General features: G+C 43.8%; 2 protein-coding genes across 3 annotated transcripts in view; one reads left to right on the forward strand and one right to left on the reverse strand.

Annotated features, from left to right (window-relative positions):
- Window positions 1-21,704, reverse strand: part of RHOBTB3 (Rho related BTB domain containing 3) — a 78,575-nt gene that overhangs the window by 3,142 nt on the left and 53,729 nt on the right. The gene's annotated exons all lie outside the window — the stretch shown is intronic.
- Window positions 1,952-12,870, forward strand: GLRX (glutaredoxin). 2 transcript variants are annotated; one of them, XM_081053085.1, is made up of 3 exons: window positions 1,952-2,250; window positions 8,397-8,516; window positions 10,197-12,870. In XM_081053085.1, exons 1-2 carry the CDS (start codon window positions 2,044-2,046, stop codon window positions 8,508-8,510), a joined length of 321 nt encoding a protein of 106 aa, XP_080909211.1. In that variant the 5' UTR covers window positions 1,952-2,043; the 3' UTR covers window positions 8,511-8,516; window positions 10,197-12,870. The 2 variants fall into 2 exon arrangements, with proteins under 2 accessions (XP_080909211.1, XP_080909212.1); XM_081053086.1 differs by having other exon boundaries at window positions 10,194-10,313.

Below are 21,704 nucleotides of genomic sequence, written 5' to 3' on the forward strand. Positions count from 1 at the left end.
ACACCCAGTTTCGTGAAACTTGTCTGTTAAGAAAAGGGCAGAGGCAGGAAAACAGGGCCAAAGGAGAGAGAAGGTCGTGGTGGTTTTTAACAAGGGAGAAATGTGAACAGAGTGACATGCTCAGAGAAGAGAGGCCACAGAGTGGGAGATGTGAACCCTAGTGTCATGCAGGGAGTCACGCGGGGGGGGGGGGTCTCAGCTCCTGCTCCCCACAGAAGAACGCAGGACATGGTGAGGACAAAAAGGAACACCCACGGAGCCATAGATAGGGGAGTCATACCGGTATATTCTCGCTGGCGGCTGGGTTGGAGACACAGGAAGCAGGAGAATCCACAATCCACACTCTGCTTTTCTGCCAACCAACCAACCCCACTTGCTAGTTGCAATCTGCTCTTACTAGCTCAGCCACCATCTTCTTGCTAGCCTCCATTTTGCTGCTAGCATAGCCACTGCAGTTACATTAGTGGCCAACGGCTCACTGGTTACAGCTGACGGCCAACTAGCCACAGCTGATGGCCATGCAATCACAGTTGACGGCCATTTACTACCTGAGCCAGCACCTTTCCACGTGAGGCTGAGAGCCTGGAAACTGCACTCCTGGCTCTGTCCCACACCTAGATCCTGAGAAGAGCAGGGCTGTGAGGGGACAGGCAGGTACAAGGTGTACTGACGAACCTGGGCTGGGTGAGCGGAAGGCGGCAGCCCTGAGGGTCCTGAAGAGACCCTGGGCCTCAGGGAGCGATTGGCCACAGGAGTCCGAGCTAAAGGAAGAAAAAGAAGGATGACACAGAGTGTATTCAGGAGGAAAAGCGAAGCGAAGTGTTGAGAAGTCCCAAGCCCTGAGCAGGAGAGGGCCTAAGGTCTCCTGGCCCTAGCACAATCTTTTTGTTGACAGAGATCTCACTTACTAGCTCCCTCTCCATGACTCAGAATCTGTGTTTCTCATGTTGCCATTTAATATTAGTAATAATTAAAGCAGTTTCTGGGAGTCACTTTTCTTCCCTTGAGAAATCACACTATGCTTGGCGTTCCATCGACATGACAATCAGTGGGGATGTCCAGCTCTGAGCCAGGCCCCATCTCTCTGAAGATACTCTAGTGTCAGTAAAACACTTCCTGGGGAAAAGGATGATTCGAGTTCCATGGGGCTTTTCCTTGATTTGTGTATTTAACTTCCCTGCACACGGAAGGGGTCAGACCTAGAACAGACCACTTTGCTGCACCTGCTACTAGGAAGCAGGGGCTCCCCAGGGAACGGCATCAGCTCTCTTCGGCCCTGTCCAGAGGGCACAACAGCTACTCCACCCCAGCAGCTGCCACCAGCAATGCCAACTGTCTTGTCAGACTTGACTTTTCAGAGAAGTGCAAGGCCAGATGGCTTTGTGAAATCTCTAGATTTTTAAATGTTGGAAACTAATTCCATGAAAAACAATCACAACAAGAAAACCCCTGTACAGCCAAGCAAAAAAGGCCCTGGAAGCGACCTCAGGACAGAGGTCCCACGTCAGAATTTCAGTTTCACTTCCTCTAAAGAGATTTCAATGCCTTCTGTTTCTTGAATGATTCTGTTGGCGAGCACACTTTGAAAACCACATTTTTACTTTTTTTGTTTTCTGATAAATTTGCATTTTTAAAACCGTGTCTCTGTGAGGGCAAAGTCTTTATATACTCTAGGAGGTCACTGCCTGCTCAGAACTTTCCCTGGGGCTGGTCGGTGTGCTTTGTGCTTCCCCAGAGGGTGATGTGACCCTGCTTTCTGCCAAAGGACAGGAACTCCTGAGAGGTCTGAGGACAGCAATGACAGCCCAGGCCCAGCGTCTAATGAGAAATACGAGTATGCATTCCTTGCCATCACTCGCTGGTGAGCCACACTAGAGAGGGACGACTTGAGGACTGTCCCTTTAACAATGGAGCACGCTACCAGCCTAACTCCTCCTCCAGGGAGGTTCCTTTAAATGAAAGCCAGCCGGCTGGGCCTCCGTTTTACTCCTGAGCATTACCTGCAATTGAGGATCGCTCCCCAGGAGGCTGCATTCTGTCAGCATGGCTCAGGAGTTCGTGAACGGCAAAATCCATCCTGGGAAAGTGGTGGTGTTCATCAAGCCCACCTGCCCTTACTGCAGACGGACCCAAGAGCTCCTCCTTCAATTTCCTTTCAAACAAGGGACTTTGGAATTTGTCGATATCACAGCCACCGGTGACACAGAGCAAATTCAAGATTATTTGAAGCATCTCACCGGAGCCAGAACAGTGAGTTTGGGGTTTTGTTCTAAAAGGCTGGGGGAAAGACGCCCGGATTCCTTTTTCTTGTCAGGGCTGTGAAAGGGTAGCCTGTGCTTTTCTCTAGGACACCGCTAGGGCTCCGTCACTCGAGGCGCCGGGAGAGCTGTGCAGGGTGGGGGAGGGCGCCAGAGAGAAGACTATGTTTCCTCAAATGGGCGGCTGGACTGCGGCCAACGGCCCCTCTTAGAGCCCAGGAGGGGACACAGCTGATTGTGCTGGGTGTCAGGGTCCATGGGCCCAGCAGTTGTCTGGAGTCACTGAGGACTCATGTGGAGTCTTTGTTTTAAGCACCACTGTGAAGTGGCAGTTTTCAGCTTGCAGGGCTGGCGCTGGAAGGTGGGGTGGAGGGGCCACGTGTGATCCGGGCATCTCTGTTGTCCACATAGGAATCGTGTGCACGCTTTCTTCTGTGTTCCCGTGGCCAGGTGGGATTCGCTGTCCTTCAGTCTTCTCTAGGCTCTCTTTAACCTTACCCAATTTGGCTCATTCTTCCTTGTCTAACTTCTCCCACTGGAAAAATCTAACGGCTCATCACCTGCCCCTTGTTCTAAGTTATGGGGTGTTTCCAGGCCTGTCATAGGAGGGAGTCCAGAGGTCTGGCCCAGCTCTCACAGCAGCTTTGCTGTGGGATCTGGGGCAAATCAGCATTCTGGCATCCTCAAGGACCTCCCTGGCTGCAAGATTGGACTAGAGCTGACGACCTCCAAGTCCCCTTTGCTATGAATAGACGCAAGGACCATCTAAGAGCTGCTGTCCTGGATCTGAAGTCTTCCTCTGCCTCAGCGCCCTCAGCTTCTTGTGGGATGCCCAGCTGAGCAGATTGCCTGTATCAATTCTGGTGAATGGTGTCCCAACCAGCTCATCCAAGTTCCCTTTCAGCACACGTTTAAGGACACTGTGTTTGCAGGAGCACATATCCCAGTTCAGTTTCAGTTTGGCTTATAGGGCTTTCTTTGGGTTCTCAGTGTAAAGCACAGGAGGCTGTTTCTCTCTGCCTCTCCAGTGACAAATCAGCGTTCTGGTGCAAAGGGCGGCTAAGCATGTTATACCACTGATTTCAGGGCCCAGCTGTGCAGCTGCAAGCTGAGGACTCTTATCTCTGGGAGGACCTGGAGCAGAGAACACCAGCAGCTGTATAGGCTGCCTGGGCCCTGAGAGGGAGAGGGCTGTGCAAGCACTGCCATGGCCCCCACCGTGATGAGCCCGTCTCTGCCAGTGGTTCCTAAACGTTGCTGCATATTAGAATCACCTGAGGGGTTTTAAAAAATATCCCAATGCCCAAGTCATACCCCATACCAATTAAATCACCATGTTGGAGGTGGGAACCCAGCCTCAGTAGTTTTGAAGACCTCCTCGGTAAAAGGGTACAAACTTTCAGTTATGAGTAAATTCTAGGGATCCAATGTATAGCGTGGTGATTACAGTTAATGATACTTAACGTATACTTCAAGTTTGCAGAGAGAGTAGACCTTATGTGTCCTCACCACACACAAAGATGATAACCATGTAAGGTGATAGATGGTATTCATTTGATTATGGTAATTATTTTACAATGTATACAACCATGACATTTGCATCTTACTATACATAAATTTGTCGATTATTCCTCAGTAAAGCTGGAAAAAAGTAAAGAGTTTATTTCCTATCCAAAACAAATCCCCAAGTAATTCCAATTTGCAAAAAGTTTTGGGAGCTATGCCTCTCAGCTGGGCAGCATCTATTCTTCAGCAGGGAAAACAAACCTCTTCACACATTCATTCAACAAATGTTGGGTTTTTTTCATTTCTTTGTAAAGCAACAAATTTTCTTCTGGTGGCCTTTAACGTTTGTTTTCTGAACTTTTAAAAATATTTTTCACAGGTTCTTGAGTCCTAAATGCTCTTCTCCAAGGGGAAGAACAAATCCTTTTAAGTTGTGTGCTTCGAGGCCCCCAACAGTGATGGGTTTATATTTGAAGAGATTGGACACTTGAAAGCAGTTGCCATCTGTGGGGACAGAGCCAGGAGTGCAGTTTCCAGGCTCTCGGCCTCACATAGAAAAGTGCTGGCTTGGGTAGTAAATGGCCATCAGCTGTTATTGGATGGCCGTCAGCTGTAACCAGTGAGCCATTGGCCACTAATATAACTGCTGTGGCTAGGCTAGCAGAAAATGGGGGCTAGCAAGAAGAGGGTGGCTGAGCTAGCGAGAGCAGATTGCAGTTCGCACGGTGGATTGCAGTGAGCAAGTGAGCAACTGAGGTTGGTTGACAGAGAGAAGTGGACGCCAGGTTGCAGATCGCGTGGCTCCTGCCTCCTGTGTCTCCAGCCCAGCCACCAGCCAGAATATAGTGGTATGACTCCCCCATCTATGGCTCCATGGGTGTTCCTTTTTGGCCTCATCGTATCCTGCGTTCCTATGTGGGGAGCAGGACCAGAGACCCTGCATGACACCATCTTACTTATCCTGTTATGACCTGTGGCACTGCAAGTAGTCAGAGCCCAGCAGGGTGTGACTGCTTACAGGACCTCATGCCTTCAGTCAGGCCATGTGCTGGAGAAATCTGGTTTGGTTTTGCTACAGCCACAGCTCCTGGGTCAGTGCCTTCATTTATTCCTTGTCTAAAAATCTTCTTTTCTTCAGGTAGATTTGAGTTTCTGACCTCTATCATTTTCCTTCTCTTTGAAGAACTTTTTTGAACTTTTCTTGCCAGGCAGATCTATGGGCAACAGATTCCCTCAATTTTTGTGTGAGAACGACTTTTATTTCTCCTTCATTTTTGAAGGATAATTTTGTGGGCTACAACAAATGTTTTAAAGCACCTACTTCGTACTAGGCACTTGTCTGGACATTGGAAACACCTCCATGAACAAAACAAACAAAAGCCCCTGCCTCTGTGGAACTTACGTCCTAGTAAATACCATACGTAAAATAGTATGTTGGAAGGTGGTAAGACTCAGGGGTGTCCAAACTGCGGCCCGAGGGCCAACTGCGGCCCACAATCCATTGTTAATTGGCCTGCAGCAAATTCCAAAAATATATTTAGTTTACTTAAATAAACCAGGTGAGGCAATACGTACTTCACCTCGAGTGAGTGGCCCGGCTGTTTGTGTATTTTACTGCATATGGCCCTTGGTGAAAAATGTTGAAAAAAGTTTGGACACCCCTGTGGTAAGTGATATGTCTATGGAGAAAAACTAAGTAGGAAAGGGAAGTGGGCAGCTGGCAACAAGGTACACTTTCACATGGAGCCACTGGGCCTCACTGATTTGAGTAGGTCTCTAAAGGGGCGAGGCACAGGGACATTTAGGGGTAAGAGTGTTTCAGTGGGAACAGCCGCTACAAAGGTCGGAAGTGTGCCTCATAAGGGGGCCTGTGTGCCTGGAGCATTGTAAGCTAGGAGGACAGTAGGAGGAGATGCGGTCTGGGAGATAATGGGGTACAGGTTGGGAAGGCCTTTCAAGCTGTCACGACTGGCTGGGAACGTGAGACGAGCAGAGGGATGCGATCTGCCTGAGGCGTGGAAGGATCACTCTGGGGCCTGTGGGGACAAGAGACGCAGGGACACAGGGTGAGGGTTGACGGAGAGACATCAGGCTGTAGCTGTCATTCAGAGGAGAAAGGATGGTGGTTTGTTCCAGGGACTGGAGCCCAGGATGTGGTGAGGAGCGTTGGGAAGCAGCTTTGCACAGCTGCATCTGAGTCGCCTCAGAGCCCAGTGATGCCACCTAGCGTGGGCTCCCGGAGAGGAAGGGCCCCCAAATCCCCGAGCTTATTGATGGTGCCAGCTCTCTTTCTGCTTCTTGACGGGAATGTCTCTCAGCTTCCTCTGAAAGGGGGAATGGGGCCAGGAGGGGCGGGCACTGAGGGTGCATGTCCGCTTCCCTCCTCAGCTGAATCAAGCTTCCTGTTTTGTCACCACAGCCCCCCCCCCCCCCCCACACACACACTGTCTGGTGTTGCCTGTAATTCTGCCCCCTTTGGGGTGCCAGTAACTGATGGCTTTCAGGTGCTTTTGCTGCTTCGGAGACTACAGGGTGTGTGCAAGTGGCCTTTCAGCTCTCAGGCGAGCCAGCTTCTTTGCCAGATGGTGTGCACAGAACTCCGCCTTGGAGACGGCCTGATCGCATGCAGGGCCTGTCTCAGGCATCTTGGGGTGGCTGGAGGGCTGTGGGTTTTCAAAGCCTCAGGTACCCTGGAAAGAATGAACAGCTGCTCACAACCTGTCGTTTGCAACGTGATCCCTGGAGAGGCAGTGTCAGTATCCCCTGGGAACTTATCAAACAGGCAGATTCTCGGACCCCCGACCCAGAGCTGCATCAGAAATTGGAGGGGGGGAGTAGAAATCTGTGTTTTAACAAGCCTTTGGGCAGTCCTGGGGCGCGTTCCACTGTCTTAGGAGAAGCCTCCTTGCTTCGCAGCGCCTTCTTTCCAACTGACTTCACTCCCACCCTCGTGGCCAACACCCTCCTCGCAGGTGCAGATGAGTCAAGCTGTAGGAGCGGTGACCATTGCTCAATTCTTTTCGAAATGACAGAAGTTCAAGAATGAATACACCTCTTCCTTATTTAAAGCTTGGGTTATTTTTATTTCATTAGGCACTGCCTCCAACAGGAGTTCTGCAGTATAATTATATTACGATGACATGAGGATTCTTTTCTATTTACTGTTACAACGGACCGTCGCCAAGTATTCCTGGGGAGACACGCCAAAGGGCCCCAACTATTTGTGGGGGAGCTTTATTTTTCTCTAAAATCATGGCCAGCTCCCAGGGGAAAACTTAATTTGCTGACCTCAGCTTTCTGTGGCTCTTCTTCCTTCAGCTGGTCACAGTAAAGCCACCTTGATGGCACTTTGCATTTGCAGGGGCCCCACACAGGCAGGTGGTGCTAGTGGTACAGGCAGCACCTCCTGAGGCCTCAGGAGACACACCCAGGCGTTCTCTCTGGGAGGCAGCTCTGAGTGCTCTCTCCCACACTAGGGACGCAGGAAATTGTTGTAGAAATGTGGTGCAGGACTCCTTTTGAAGCTTTTGGCCTTAATTTTTAAAGCCCACTTCCACCCAGACCCCCTTCTTAATAAAAATAATGTTAAGGACATATCTGAAATAATTCAGCCCTTGTTATCGCCTCTCTCACTTTTTAAAAAATTCACTGGAATTATTAAGCTTTTTGAGGAAAACCAAAAGCTATGAGAATATGCTTACCGCTTCTCTTTCACTTCTCCCGCCCCTTGTGGTATGCTCCTAGGGTTCAGGAAAGGACCTGCTTGCTTCTGATCACTCAAGTGACCTCTGTTGTGCTTGTTTCTTCGCTGCCAGTAAGGCTTTCTGTAACATCCTGGGCCTGAAAGTTGTCTGGGCCAGAGTCAGAGAACTCCCTCCTCCTCCAGGATTCCAAAAGCCTATGGGTTTCTGGAATGTGCCTGAACCACACAGTGGGCGGGAGCTGAGTGTGACTGGATGGACACATTCAACAGACGTCATGACTGCATCAGCCTGTTTGCCTTGGGGGACGTTGGGTGACCCACCAGGGCAGGTGTGACGCTAAAGCAGAGGAATGGACCTGCTCCCAGAGGTGCAGCACTTAAACATCTGATGATGATGGGTCAGGAATTAAAGAAGGAGACTAACATACCACACCACCCCTTCCACAGTTGAGGACAAGTCCATAATAGCGGGATGGCTATAAATCTGAAAATCGGGGACAGGGACCTAATGCAAAATTTCTCCAGCTGTATTTAGAAACAAACTCCTGCCTGGTTGCCGTGGCTCTCAGGTGTGGTCCCAGCTGAACAGAAACCAGAATTCAATCAGTGTGGTCTAGCTGCAGCCAACCAAAATTCTTTCCCTGAAACGTGTCTCTGCAGAATGCAAATTTTAAATCCCTTTGACAAGTTCGACCATCTCATGCACAGCACACTCAATTTGAAAAAACATCTTGGCCTGAAAACAGTCTCTAATGGATAATTTTATGCTTGGAACACAGTTCTGACCTGAAATATACACGAAGAGATTGTACAGTGATTTGAAAAGCTTTGGATCATGGGAAATATTTAGAGGAAGGATAAAATGTCGTTCTCCCTAACCTAATAATTAAATTCCTTCAATGTCCTGGTTTGTTTGCCTTTTTTCCTAGGTACCTCGGGTCTTTATCGGGAAAGAGTGTATTGGTGGATGCACAGATCTGGAGAAGATGCATCAGAGTGGGGAACTGCTGACGAGGCTAAAGCAGATGGGGGCCCTACAGTAATGACAGGTGAGTGACAGGTGGGGCGGGGGCGGGAACACTGGCGGACGGCGGCATTCTGCTGACGTGTTTTCTTATACTCTAGGAAGGCACCCTGGCTAGGGAAAGAGTGATTTGGCATGGTGTGAGGAACTATAATGTCATTTATGAATTTCCCATTTTACAAAGGGATTAACTGTGTCCAGGGGAGAAAGCTTTCACTAAACTTTCATTTCACAAATATTTATTGAACGTTTACTATGTGCCAGACACTATTACTAAGCACTGGGAATATTGCGATGAACAAAAACTATAACATGGAGCTTATATTCTACAGAGGTAGACATACCAAAAATAAGTAAATAATTCCCGAAACAAATGACTAGAATAATGTGATAGAACATGGCAGGGGGTGGGGAGCAAATTTAGCTAATACCATGTTTCCCTGAAAATAAGACCTAACTGGAAAATAAACCCTAGCATGACTTGTCAGGATGACATCCTCTGAACATAAGCCCTAATGCATCTTTTGGAGCAAAAATTAATATAAAACACGATTTTATTTTCGGGGAAACACAGTATGGTAAAGGAAGGCCTTTCTCAGAAGGGATGGCTGAGCTGAGACCTGGAGACAGCCAGGTAAAGATGAAGCAGAAGTGTTTCAGACAGAGGGAATAGCATGTGCAAAGGCCCTGAGGTGACAACAAGTATAGAATACCCAAGGATTAGAAAGCAGGCAAGAACAGACTGAGTGAAGTGCAATAACAAGGAAGAGTAGTAAGAAATGTGGGCAGGGGCGGGCGCTCACAGCTCATGGTAAGCAATTGGATTATAAATGAAATGTGAAATCAAGGTAATTTTGCTTTATCTGTGTTCACAATGCAAATCAATTCAATCTAATGAGCTTCCCAAACAACAAAACAAAATTTTCTAAAGGTGATCCTTGGCTGAATGGAGAACCTTAGGGTGATGAACTCCCCTGTCCCCCAGCTCTTGTTAGTGCTAGCTAGCTTCTAACTAGGCCAATTCTACTGACTCATACACAGAGAGACTCAGTGGTTCTTTTTTAGTCAAAGGAGACATTTGTGGTTCTTCAAACAAAATGTTCCTTGAGGGGTATTTCTGGCCCACTAATTAATAAGTTACCCTTGAGCAATGAGTACATATAATTTATGGTGGTTACTCAGAATAGCAACAGAAGTTAAAAAAAAATGTTCTGAAAAAATACAACTGAATCCCTTGAAATAAAAGTCAATATTATAAACCTTCTAAGCGCAATTCTACATTATCACGGCAGGTGAACACTACATCTGTTTGTGTTAGCTTTCTTATCCCCATGCACTAAGGCACCCAAAACCCAATTAATTGTGGTGCCAAATGTTTTCTAGGCTAGAACACTTCTTAGCAGTTTAGGTTTAGATTAAGAATGGGAGAAAACTAATGACTTCCCTGGAAAGATGGGAAATATAATTTCCCCAATGACCCCTATGTTAGGGAGGGCACTAGAGTCCCCCATAATCACAAGGCCTCTTTATTTGCATTGTCCTTCAGCATTATATGCTCTCTGTATTTTGCTGGTGACTGCATCTCAAGGCCATCTGTAACTAATCGTGTTTAAATAACAAGATTCAGTGTTCTGGTGATGAAAGGGAATTGAGGGGGTATTCACCTTCCCAAGAAAATCCAATTCTTTGTATTTTTTCCTAGCAGAGCAGACCCCAGGCTATCAGCTGGATGTCGTTACAAATGATGGCAGCATTTCTTGGTGGATGGATTTCGGACTACCTTTACCCAGCAACAGCAACTGAAAATTCTGAAATATGTAAACCAAAAAAAGGGGAGAGGGGAGATTTTTGGCAAAAACAGACTTTCCTTGTCTTGACTCAGTATTAAATGGACCCACTTGCCCCAAACCACAAGTCTGAGAAGGTTGATGGATGTCTTGGGTTTCTTCTGGATTGGCCTTTGGGTTCCAAAAGACCATGACCAATTATGGCTCAGGATTCACTCACTGACCCAAAAAGTTCTTTCTCTTTAGCGCATGGTTCCTACTCTTCTTCTTGTGCTAGGACTCCTCTAAGACAGGGTTTCTCAACCAAGTTTGTCCCAGGCCCCCTAGAGATGAATCTATAGTTGGTTTTCTTCTACTGCCTGAAAACGATTCTGTTTAACTTTACAGAGGTTGTATTACGAAATCAGTAGGTATTTTGAATGTGCTTTTACAAACTACATTTGTCTCCCTAGTCACCATCCCCTACCATCCTTTCTGGAGGTGAGAATCACTGCTCTGAACCAGTGTTTTTAACCTTGACAACTCCCAGATCTCACAGCAATTGTACACTTCTGTGAAGAGAGTGAGGACCCAATGTGAGAAACGCCACATGAAAAGTTAAGCACTGTGGGTTTTCACTTGGTGCTACAGGGACCAGAGGTACAAGCACAGATGCTGTGACCGTGTGGCGACACTCTGTGACGTACGATGATCATCCAGGCTCTTCTGCACAAGGGTGCATTCATTTGTTTAGATTATGAACAAGAGTAAAACACAAAATTTAAAACAGTTTTATAGAAAACTTGCAACCCCCCCCCAAGGATATGTCTGTGAAAGTACCCAAATTTGAGAAACACTGTCCTAAATTATTTTCTCTCCTCCCCTCCCCCGACTCTATGAAAACTGAAGGAATCCTTCATCGTGAAGTTTGTTCTAGAATTGCAAGATGAAGTTCATTTCCTTTTGCTGTCTCTCACATGAAAGGTTAATGTCTTTTCTAACGAAGAAGTAGTCACAGATGACAGTGGTATTTGTCCAATTCTTTTCTATGTTCTCGAGACCGTAAGGAATGCTATTACTGTGGGATTCATCGATGTGAAGCTTGGTTCATGTTTGTCCCTGCCACTGTAGATAAAGGCACGTGTTATTATCCTTCACCGAGTACAAATGATTGGTGTGATTTTTAAATTTCATACTGAAATGACAAATCATTTGAATATGTCAACACTAGCCCACTGAATAATGTTTGGGTTTCATTAATCGTCTTATTCCTCTCATATTCCATCTTTCCATTTCTTAATACCCTTGTGCGTTTGCCTTCCTCTCCCTTCCCTTCAAACAGATCGCTGTGGATTGCGCCTGGGCGCCGGTTACAGTACGGTTACGCACCGGTTACGGTTAGGCAGCGCGCAGCAGGACAGCCACCTTCCAGAGGCCGTGCGGTGTGCACCCTGCAGTCCCTGACCCACACCAGACCGCCAGCCCCTGCTTCCTTCACACTCTTGTACCCTTCCTGCTCCCTGTTTCTTCTTTGTTCTACTTTCAAAGTCCTCCTTCAAGCCTGGTTTACAGACTATCTCCCCCATACCTACCCTCTCTCCTCACTGCTTCTGTAAGAAAGCCATCGCTCCCTCTTCTGTCATCCTAAAGCACTCTGCATTTGGGTGCTTGACCACGCTCCTCGGGTTGTAATAATCACCTGTACTGGTCTCTTGCCAGATTCAGAAATACTGTATTCAAAGCCAAGCACCTTAAACATCTCTGTATGCCCAGTTTCTAGCACCTTAGTTCTATTTTATCCAAGCAATACATGCATGTGTTTTAAAATGTCACGCAATACTAAGTCTTTCCTCCTCCACACCTCCCAAACCCCAGTCCTTGCCATACGTTTATGTTTCATGGGTATTGAAGCCTATTTAGAAATACTGCAAAATATGTTAGGCCTATATATGAGTGTACAGCAGGCATAGATCTATTTAAATGAACACCAGATTGGGTATCTGCCTCCTTGGTTAAGAAACACAGCAACTACATAACAGAGTGTTTCTAAGGCACTGGGAAAGGACCTTGGAGGCCACGTGCATCTCCTTCCTCCCTCCACAGAGGAACTCTAGCTCATTTCTGTTGTAATCATTCGGATGCTTCTCCTTACAGTTTTACTCTCTATAATACCCCTAAGCAATACATTTTGGTTTTGAAAAGCAATAGCAAACACAAGCTAGCTGAGCACCAACCAAGAAAGGGCAATATTATCACAATCAGATGAACAATCCCAGGAGAAAATAAACTGAACAGAGAGGCTCAGCTTCCCCGGAGTTTACGAGAGGGGTGGTCCTGAGTGAGTCCTTGGAAACACTGGACCCCGGTGGTCCCGGAGGCTATTGTGTGAACAGGTAACGGGCAACCCCCAGAAATACGGTCAACAGAAGTGGGCTGCTCGGCATTTTCTGCTTCCGTGGTCCACTTTCAGCTTTCAGGAACATGTCAAAGCATACACCACCCTCATCTAAGCCAAGTGTGTGGCGTGGGGAACAGAAATGTCACCTGCACAAGGCAAGCTAAGAACAGATAAGGATCTGCTTCAGGAACATGTAGGCTTTCTATCCTCAGGTTAAAAAAAAAAAGATACAACAGGAGGGCCCTCAACATGAAGGATTACAGTGCTCCAAGCTGGACTGGGAGCCCTCTACATTGGGGCACAGCTCTCTTCCTGGGATCTCCCTTCACTCATCCTGGGGGCTTCCATTTCCCTCTCTCCTCTCCTGGGTTGGATCTCTGTTTCCCGTACCATATACACAGACATATATGTCTATATATACAGGGTGCCAAAAAAATGTATATACATTTTAAGAAAGGAAAAAAACTTAAAATTACGCTGATGGTAACCACTTTGAGCATCTCTTCTAATGGCAGAAGTCAAATGTGACTTGTATTCATCTTTCGCTACTGGTATGTATTGAGCATTACAATTTTAATACAATTTTTTCCTTAAAATGTATATACATTTTTTGGCACTCTGTGCACACTATTATTTATAGCTGTATATCTTTATCTCTCTATCTACTGCTACAATAACGACATAAAATTGTAAACTGTACTAGAAGCTTATTTCTGTCTCTCGTAACCGTCCAGAGGCAGGCAGGTGGCATTGTTCATGAAGTCACGTCAACCCAGAAGCTGCATGCACCACTGCTGCTCACACCCCATTGGCTGCACGTAGCTGCAGGGACGGCGATGCAGTGGTGTCCCTCTTGCTGGCTAACACGAAGGGATGTTTATACCAAAAGGAATTAGGGGAAAATTTGCAAGCTGTGTCTTTCTCTTTTTTAGTCTTCGTTTTCATTTCAGAGAACCGTGTATCCTCCGTAGGTTTTAAGAAAGAGAGAATGGGAAATAAACTTTTTGAAACTTTGCTAGTCTGAAAATAGTTATTCTACCCTCATATTTGATGAAGGTAGTTCGTCTGGTTATAGCTCCTAGTTGGAAGTCATTTTCCTCCAGAAGTTAGAAGACTGCTCATGGTCTTTTGCTTTCGGTGTTGTTTAAGTCCGAAGCCATTCTGATTCTTGATCCTTTGTGGATGACCTGCTTGGTTATCTTGTTTGTTTTATACTCTGGAAGCTTACAAATTGTTCCTTTTGGGCCCTTTGCTCTGAAATATCACAGTGATGTGCCTTGGTGAGGATGCATTTTCATAAATTATGGGGGTTACTTGAAGGTTGAGGGCCCATTAGGAATTTTATTGGGTTATTTTATGGCTACTTTCCTTCCCTCCATTGTCTGTGTTCTCTTTCTGGAACTCCTAGTAATCAAACATTGTCCGATTAATTTTTAGTTGTCTAATTGTCTAATTAATTACTGATTAATAATTAATAATCATTGTCTAATTAATTACTGATTAATTCTTAAAATATTTCCTTTCCTATTTTCTATCGCTCTTTTTCCTGAAGGATTTACTCGTCTTTACCTTATTTTTTTCTATTGAGTTTTTAATTTCTGGTATCATGTTTCTAATTTCTGAGAGCTGTTCAATATTACCTGAGTGTTCCTTTTTATAGAATTGTTTCATAAATGCAGTACCTTATGTCTTTGAGGTTATTGTGATTTTTTGTTTCCAACTGTGATTTTTTTCTTATTTCTAAGAGTTCTCTTGTTCTTGGTTGTTTCCTTTCTTTCCTTGTTCTTGTTTTATGGATGCATTTTTTTTTAAATCTCTCAAAGGATATTAACTATAGTTGGAGCTTTTTGAAAAGCTGTATTGATTCCTGTATCCTCTCTGTTCCCTCTGAGTCCCTGTTTTCTGTTTCTGCTTTATATTTGAAGGCCTTCCAATGTTCTGCATGGAGCACTTGAGATCTAGTTGTCTGTAAATATTGAAGACTGATGCAACAAAAACTGATCGGAACATTTATGTGCATAGACTGGGCTTGTCAACTGGTGGGCTTCACCATAGAGTGTTTGTACAAATGTCACCTCCTAAGCAAGGCTTTCCATATCGCCCTATTTAAAAATTTCACTGGCGTTCCCTGTACCTCTTCCTTGTTTTATTTTTCTCCACAGTATTTATCACCTAATATGTTGTATGCTTTATTTTGTTTACTGTCTGTTTTCACCACTAAAATGTAAGCCCCTTGAGGCCAGGAACTTGTGTATGTGTATTTACTGCTGTATCTATAGCATTGAGAAGACTACCTGCACATAGTAGGCACTTGATAAATGTTTGTTAGGTGTATGAATGAATGAATGAATGAATGAATGAATGAATGAATGAATGAACGAACGAACAAACGAATAAACGATCAGTTGCAGATCCCCCAAGTGTTAGTTCCTGGACATTTTTTTGTTTTTTGAGGCATTCACTTTCTCCAGTCCCACAGCTAGGGGGGATTGGGCCTTGCCTCCATTTCTAACTGCCAAATAGGGGAAAGGGATTTGACAGCCCCCCTGGTCAGTGTGCAGACGCTCCTGAAATCTGTTTTCTGCTGGCTCCTGGAGGAGCAATTCTGTGTGAAATGCAGGGATAGAAAAGACTATCATCCCAAGAACACCGAGAAGTTGGCACAAGAGGTTGGCTGAGAAAAGAAACAAGAATAACCAGGCAAACATTCGTAACCAAAGCTCTACGCTTGTTTACTTTAAGAAGCAAGTGATTCATCTCCTGTGTATGTCTCATTTTAATAACTGCCTTCAGTCTGATGCTTCCAGCCTGGCCCCTAGAGAGGGACAATGGCAATCATTCCTCCCAATTCAAGGGTGTCCAAAGATGGCTCCAAAGGGGAAACAACCACCAGGGATGATAAACGGGCTTGGGTGGCCCAGACCACACTATTCATATCCCCAGTGAGTATTATTAGGCCATTGTCTTGACATTTGGGTGTAAGACAAAGCTATGCTCCCGAATTCACTGCACCATAACAATTGTTTGCAGGTCCTGGGAAATATTTTAAAGAACTGGGCTCCTGAGATAGTTTAAGTAAAATTCCTTTCTTATAATATTACTAGTCATCTTTTCTTATTAAATACATTGAATTGAAGGGGCCAAATTTAATCTTACTAATTAGTGGAAGAGAATTCTGGCTTGGTCCCTTTAAGCACCAGTGATAGTTAAACATGGGTCTGAATTTATGCACAGATTTGTATTTCCCATCCCGAGGTGACTTTTCTGGTGAGCTATGAAGAGCTGAAGAAAGGAGACAAGAAGAGGTATTAGGAGAGCCAATGAAAGCCAAAAACTTTGTATAACCTTTCTGGGTTGCATCTAATATCCCTGGGGCTTTCTTCCCAGTGGCTCTTCCGGACCCATGGGGTTCTCCCTCCTAGCCAGCAGGGCTACAACCTCAAGGCAGCAGCTGCAGTTCAATTTCCTCAGGAGAGAGCAGAGCAACTGCCTTCTCCCCTTTCTCATGTGCCTTGTGAAATTTGGAATACTTTGTACATAAAATTACAAGTTATTTTTAAGGTGGAGATTTTACACCTTTCTTATCAATCTGTTAAGTCACCCTGAGGATGGGTATGCATAGATGTTCTTTAACACAATCTGTCCTGGGTACTAACTAGAAGTGTCAAACAGGAACCAGAGGATCCACTCTGGGAATAGAGGACCAACAACTCCTGGGAAGGCCAAATTAGAGAACTCAGCTGGAAGCTATGCCCACAAAGTTGTACCCCAACATCTAGAACACATGAAATGAGAGACAGCAATGACACAAGGGGCAAGAGGGAGAAATCAGGATTATTTTGTTATTTTAAGGTATTTATACTACCTGTGAACCAGGATAGTGTTATTTGAAAGTGAACTTAGAGTAGGTATAAATGTATATTGCAAACTCTAGGACAAACACTAAAAAAAAAGTTTAAAAAAATTGATACATTACGAAAGAAGGGAAAAAAAGGAATTATATAAATGCTCAATTAAAACCACAAAGGCCAAAAAAGAATGAAAGACTAACATAGGAATAATGAACAAGGGCAACAAATAGAAAGCAGTAACAAATATGGTAGATATTAATCCAAATATATCAATAATCACTTGGACTATCAATGGTCTAAATACACCAAGTAAAAGAAAGAAATTGTCAGAGTAGGTCAAAAAACAAGACTCAACTATATGTTGTATACAAGAAAATCACTTTAATGTAATGACATATAAAGATTAAAAGTAAATTGGATGGGGAAAGATATGCTATGCTAACACTAATCAAAAGAAAGCAAGAGTAACTACATTAATTTTAGGCAGAGCAGACTTCAAAGCAAGTAAAAGTAAGGATAAAGAAAGGTGTTACATAAAAATAAAAGATACAGTGTGAGGGATATAAATGATAAACGTCTAAGTATTACTTTGTCTTGTGCACCTGAAACTAATAAAAAAATAAATAAAATAAGTAAATAAAAGATAAATTCTCCAAGAAGCTATAATAACAATGCTTAATATGTATGTGCCTAATAACAGAGCATCAAAATACATCAAGTGAAACTGATAGAACTGCAAGGAACAGTAGATGAATTCACTATTACAGTTAGAGACTTCAACAACCCTCTATCAGAAATGAACAGATCAAGCAGGCAGACAATCAGTAAGATAGGATACAGTGGAACTCAACAACACCATCAACCGACTGGATATGATCGACATCTATAGACTACATCCAGCAACAGCAAAATAAATATTCTTCTTAAGCTCACATGGAACATCCACCAGGATAAATCACATTCTGGGCCATAACAAATTTAAAAGAATAGAAAGCACACAATGCTCTCAGACCATAGTGGAATTAGGCTGGAAATCAGTAACAGAGGGATAACTGGAAAATCCTAAAACACACGAGGATTAAACAACACACTTCCAAATAACACATGACATGAGTCAAATAAAAAATCTCAAAAGAAATTTGAAATGTTTTTGATCTAAATGAAAATGAAATGACAAAATTTGAAATGAAATGACAAAAATGAAATTTATCAAAATTTGAGGGATGTAGCAAAAGCAGTGTTTAGAAGGAAATTTTTATCATTGAATGCATATATTTAAAAAAAATATCTAAAACCAGTTATCCAAGGTTCTATTTAGGAAATTATGAAAAGAACAAATGAAACCCAAATAAAGCAGAAAAAAAGAAATAAAAAGTACAGCAGAATTCAATGAAGCTGGAAAGCTGGTTATTTGAAAAGATTGATAAAATCAATGTCAGACTAACGAAGAAAAAAGAGGAAGGACACAAATTACTAATACCAGAAATGAAAGACGATACATCACTATTGATCCCATGGACATTAAAAGGATAATAAAGGAACGATGAACTCTGTGACCACAAATTTGATAACCTAGATGAGCTGGACCAATTTCTTAAAAGACACAATTTGCCAAAATTCACACAAGAAGAAGCAGACAATCTTAATAGACCTATAGACTTATTAAAGAAATTGAGTCAATTAATAACCTTCCAAAACGGAAAACATCATGCCCAGATGGATTCACTATGTAGTGAATTCTGGCAAACATTTAAGAAATTATTCCAATTCTCCACTATCTTTTTCAGAGAATAAAAGTCGAGAGACTACTTCCTAACTCATTCCTCCCTCCCTTCCTTCATTTCTCTTTTTTTCCTTTCTCTATTCCATCCTTTCTTTTTCTATAACTTTAGGCATATTTTATAACTCATGTGACTCACCCATTTCAGTTGTACAATTCAATGACAGAACATTTATCTAAGCTACACAGCTGCTACAGGAACTGGCCCTAAAAACCTGAAATCGCTGCTCCAAGGGTAGATTTCTATGGTTTTGAAGCAACATGGATTGAATTCAAATTCTGGTCTGGCTGTTTCCCAGCTGTGTACCTGTGCTTAAGCAAATTTCTTCAGTCTGCGTTTTTACTATGAGAATTTAAATTAATGAAATTAATCAAATTAAAATTAATTAAAATGAAGAGAATTAAGAGAAACCTTACTCTCTCGCTGTTGGGGTTGAACGGGCCCTGCATCCAGCTACTTTTCTGACTACTTCATACCAGGATATGTTGGTTGTTTTCCAGTCATTAGCCTTGGGTTATTTACTTCAAATATTAACCACAGGGGTGGTGTGTTAACCAGTCATAACATTTGAAAACTCATGATCAAATAAGACCTTGGAATAGTTTCCTGAGAAGGGAGTGGAGGGAAGGGGATGGCGGTAGAAGAGGGGTGATAACCTTGATGACTCCTTGACCTTGGAGTCAGCCTTTCAAGGAAGCTCAAAGAGTGTGTCTCCCAGGGAAATATCCAGTTTTGTCTACCCACAAAGCCAGCAGTGTTGCATACCTTCAAAGGAGCTTCAATTCCAACCTTAGCTGGATTATTTTACATTTTTCTTAGAATGCTTATGGAGGCTGTTTGCCAGTTGGTAGGGCACGTGGGCTTTGGAATCAGGTCCAGGTTCTTCCCAGCTGTGCCATTTATTAACTACATGGCCTGAGGCTGTTCCTCGCTGTGCTCACTTTAGAACGGAGATCCTGACAGCACCTGGCTCATGGGATTGCTGGGACAATGTGATACCAGTCACACTACTTACAGAGTGCTGACTCTGTGCAAGACACTGGCTTCAGCACATTATGTGTATGGCCTCACTGACTCCTCCCAATGAAACTATGAGGTTGCTATGAGGCCTCTCCCTGGCTTTTGTTTGCTTTTATAAAGAAGCAAACAAAGGCCAGAGAGAGGCCATTTTACCCGTCTGAGGTCATGTATGTAGTAAGAGGCAGAGCTGGGATCTGAATCAATTCACCTGGGCAGTCTGGCTTCCTCATCCCATGTTTAATGACCCCAGGAGACTCCTTTCCTGTGCTACATTCATTGTCTCTTCTAAAGGCAAGAACACATGCAAAATGCCTGGCACTTAGTAAGTGTAATAAATGGTAACATTGAAATAGTAAGTAACGTTTCAATTTCCTCAGCCCCAATCAGTCTATGAAGTTGATACAAACAGTAATAACAGAAAGTTCACTCAATTACAACTCTGCCTGCAGGACACCGGTCCCTAAGTTTCTCGAACTTGTTCCTGGGTGTCGAAGAACCTGGCTCTCCTGTCCTTCCACAGTTGCCCCTCCCTGAAGGGCCTGCCCTTGAAGTCGCCTGAGGGTGAGGCCTCTGTTGTGAGTGTTCTCTGTGCCCCTCCACAGGGCCAAACCATCTCACGTTCCCTGGTTCCTAAGCAGAAATGGGCACCTGGGACATAGCAGTCAACCAGGAACTCTGATGGGTACCCCATCACCTGCGTCCTGTTACATACAACAGACATAATAGTTTCTTAAGCAACTATTATGTTTTGGAAATGGTGCTAAAAGACATATAAAAAAGAAGATACAAGCAATCAGTATGTCCAGATTGGTGCCCTATAGCCGCTTAGGAACCCCTGTTGCCTACTAATACTAAGGCCCCATACAAGATCAGCCTTTCTTACCATGTTCATTAAAATTAGTGAGGGTTATAAAATAGAAAGCTTTGTTGATAGTGGTTGTGGTGGTGGTGGTGGTGGTGGTGGTGGTGGTGTGTAGCTTAAGAAAACACTCCAGGCAATTCTTGACTATTTACTTTATATAAATGAGCATTTTTTTCCATTTGAATTCTTGTCAAGGAAGTATCTTAACTTTTGCTTTGAATCTAGTCAAGGAAAGCATAGGAACCTCTGGGGGGCATTGCAGCATTGTAATCTGCCTTCCTAACCATTACCAGGGGTTCTCAGGAATTTATGTATGTCCTAATTGACTCTGAGGCAATTTATTCCTCAGAGGAAGTCACCGTAAATTTAGAAAACCACCCTTACTTTTCTTCCAACCCAGGGACATAAGACCCAAGAACAATGATGTTCAGTCACCTAGGTGACCATGGGGAGAGAATTAGGTAAGAAATTACCAGGAAAATCAAATTTATGGTATACATAAATTTTATAAAAACTGAAACTGAGGGAATTGTGATCATATTTCTACAGCCTTAAACTTACTAAAAGTGAAGACAGAAGCAAGCTACTTCCAATCAGGTGGAAGAAGAGAAAAGCACTCAGAATTTTGAAGCAGGCCTATGTGAGGGGGACAGTGGCTACTCAGTAACTCCTGTTACCTGTGATAAGCATTCCTAGGGTTTCACAAAACTGGTTTCACCAAACTTTGTCCTACAGGCCCTTTGGCTTAAAAACATTATTTATTTATGATTGTGCTCCAATATTGCTTCCAATTCTTACAGGGAACCTGAATCATTTTTTAAAACTCAGAAAACAAAAAGGTAGACAATTTTCAGGGGGGAAGGAAGTATATTCTGAGAGATAGCAACATGTTGTCATTGTAAACAAGATAGGCACTAAGTCATAGATGAGCAACTAAGCTCAGCCTTTAAGGTCAATTTAAGGTTTTGGTTAGTTTGTTTTTGAGTAAAAGAGTTCTCCTGAGGATCCTTCCAGTCCAAGTTTCCAACAAAGGTGAGGGGCTGAGATCCCACCTCCTTCCCACTTAATTTTTAAAAATAATATATCGTGTCCACCAAATTGCACGCTATTTTCTTTAATGGGAGTAAATAAGAAAGCTCTTTGCTCTGAACATGTAAGAGAATGTCAGACACTCATACTAATGCTGATCATTAGCTCATTGCTGAACGTTAGTCGATAACAGTAGATTAGAACAACTAAGACTTTGAGAACATAGCCAGCTACATGCCAGGAAAATCATTTGCATGAAGTTAAAAGATCATTAGCATACAAACACTATTCTTAACACCGGTAGCCAGTTGCCTTTGTTACGTCCAATAAGAACTCTTCTGTGCCCCCCCAACTCATCTTGCTGCCCAACCTCCAACACACTCCCAGGCAGAGATGTCCCCAAGGATCATTTTGCACATGTTCTGCATCCCCTCAATGGTCTACCACTTATCACTTTTCCACCCCTATGTTCATCAACTTCCCAGACAGCCACCCTAGTCATCAGG

Source organism: Rhinolophus hipposideros (assembly GCF_964194185.1).
Source record: "Rhinolophus hipposideros genome assembly, chromosome: 7".
In the NCBI taxonomy this organism is placed as follows: domain Eukaryota; kingdom Metazoa; phylum Chordata; class Mammalia; order Chiroptera; family Rhinolophidae; genus Rhinolophus; species Rhinolophus hipposideros.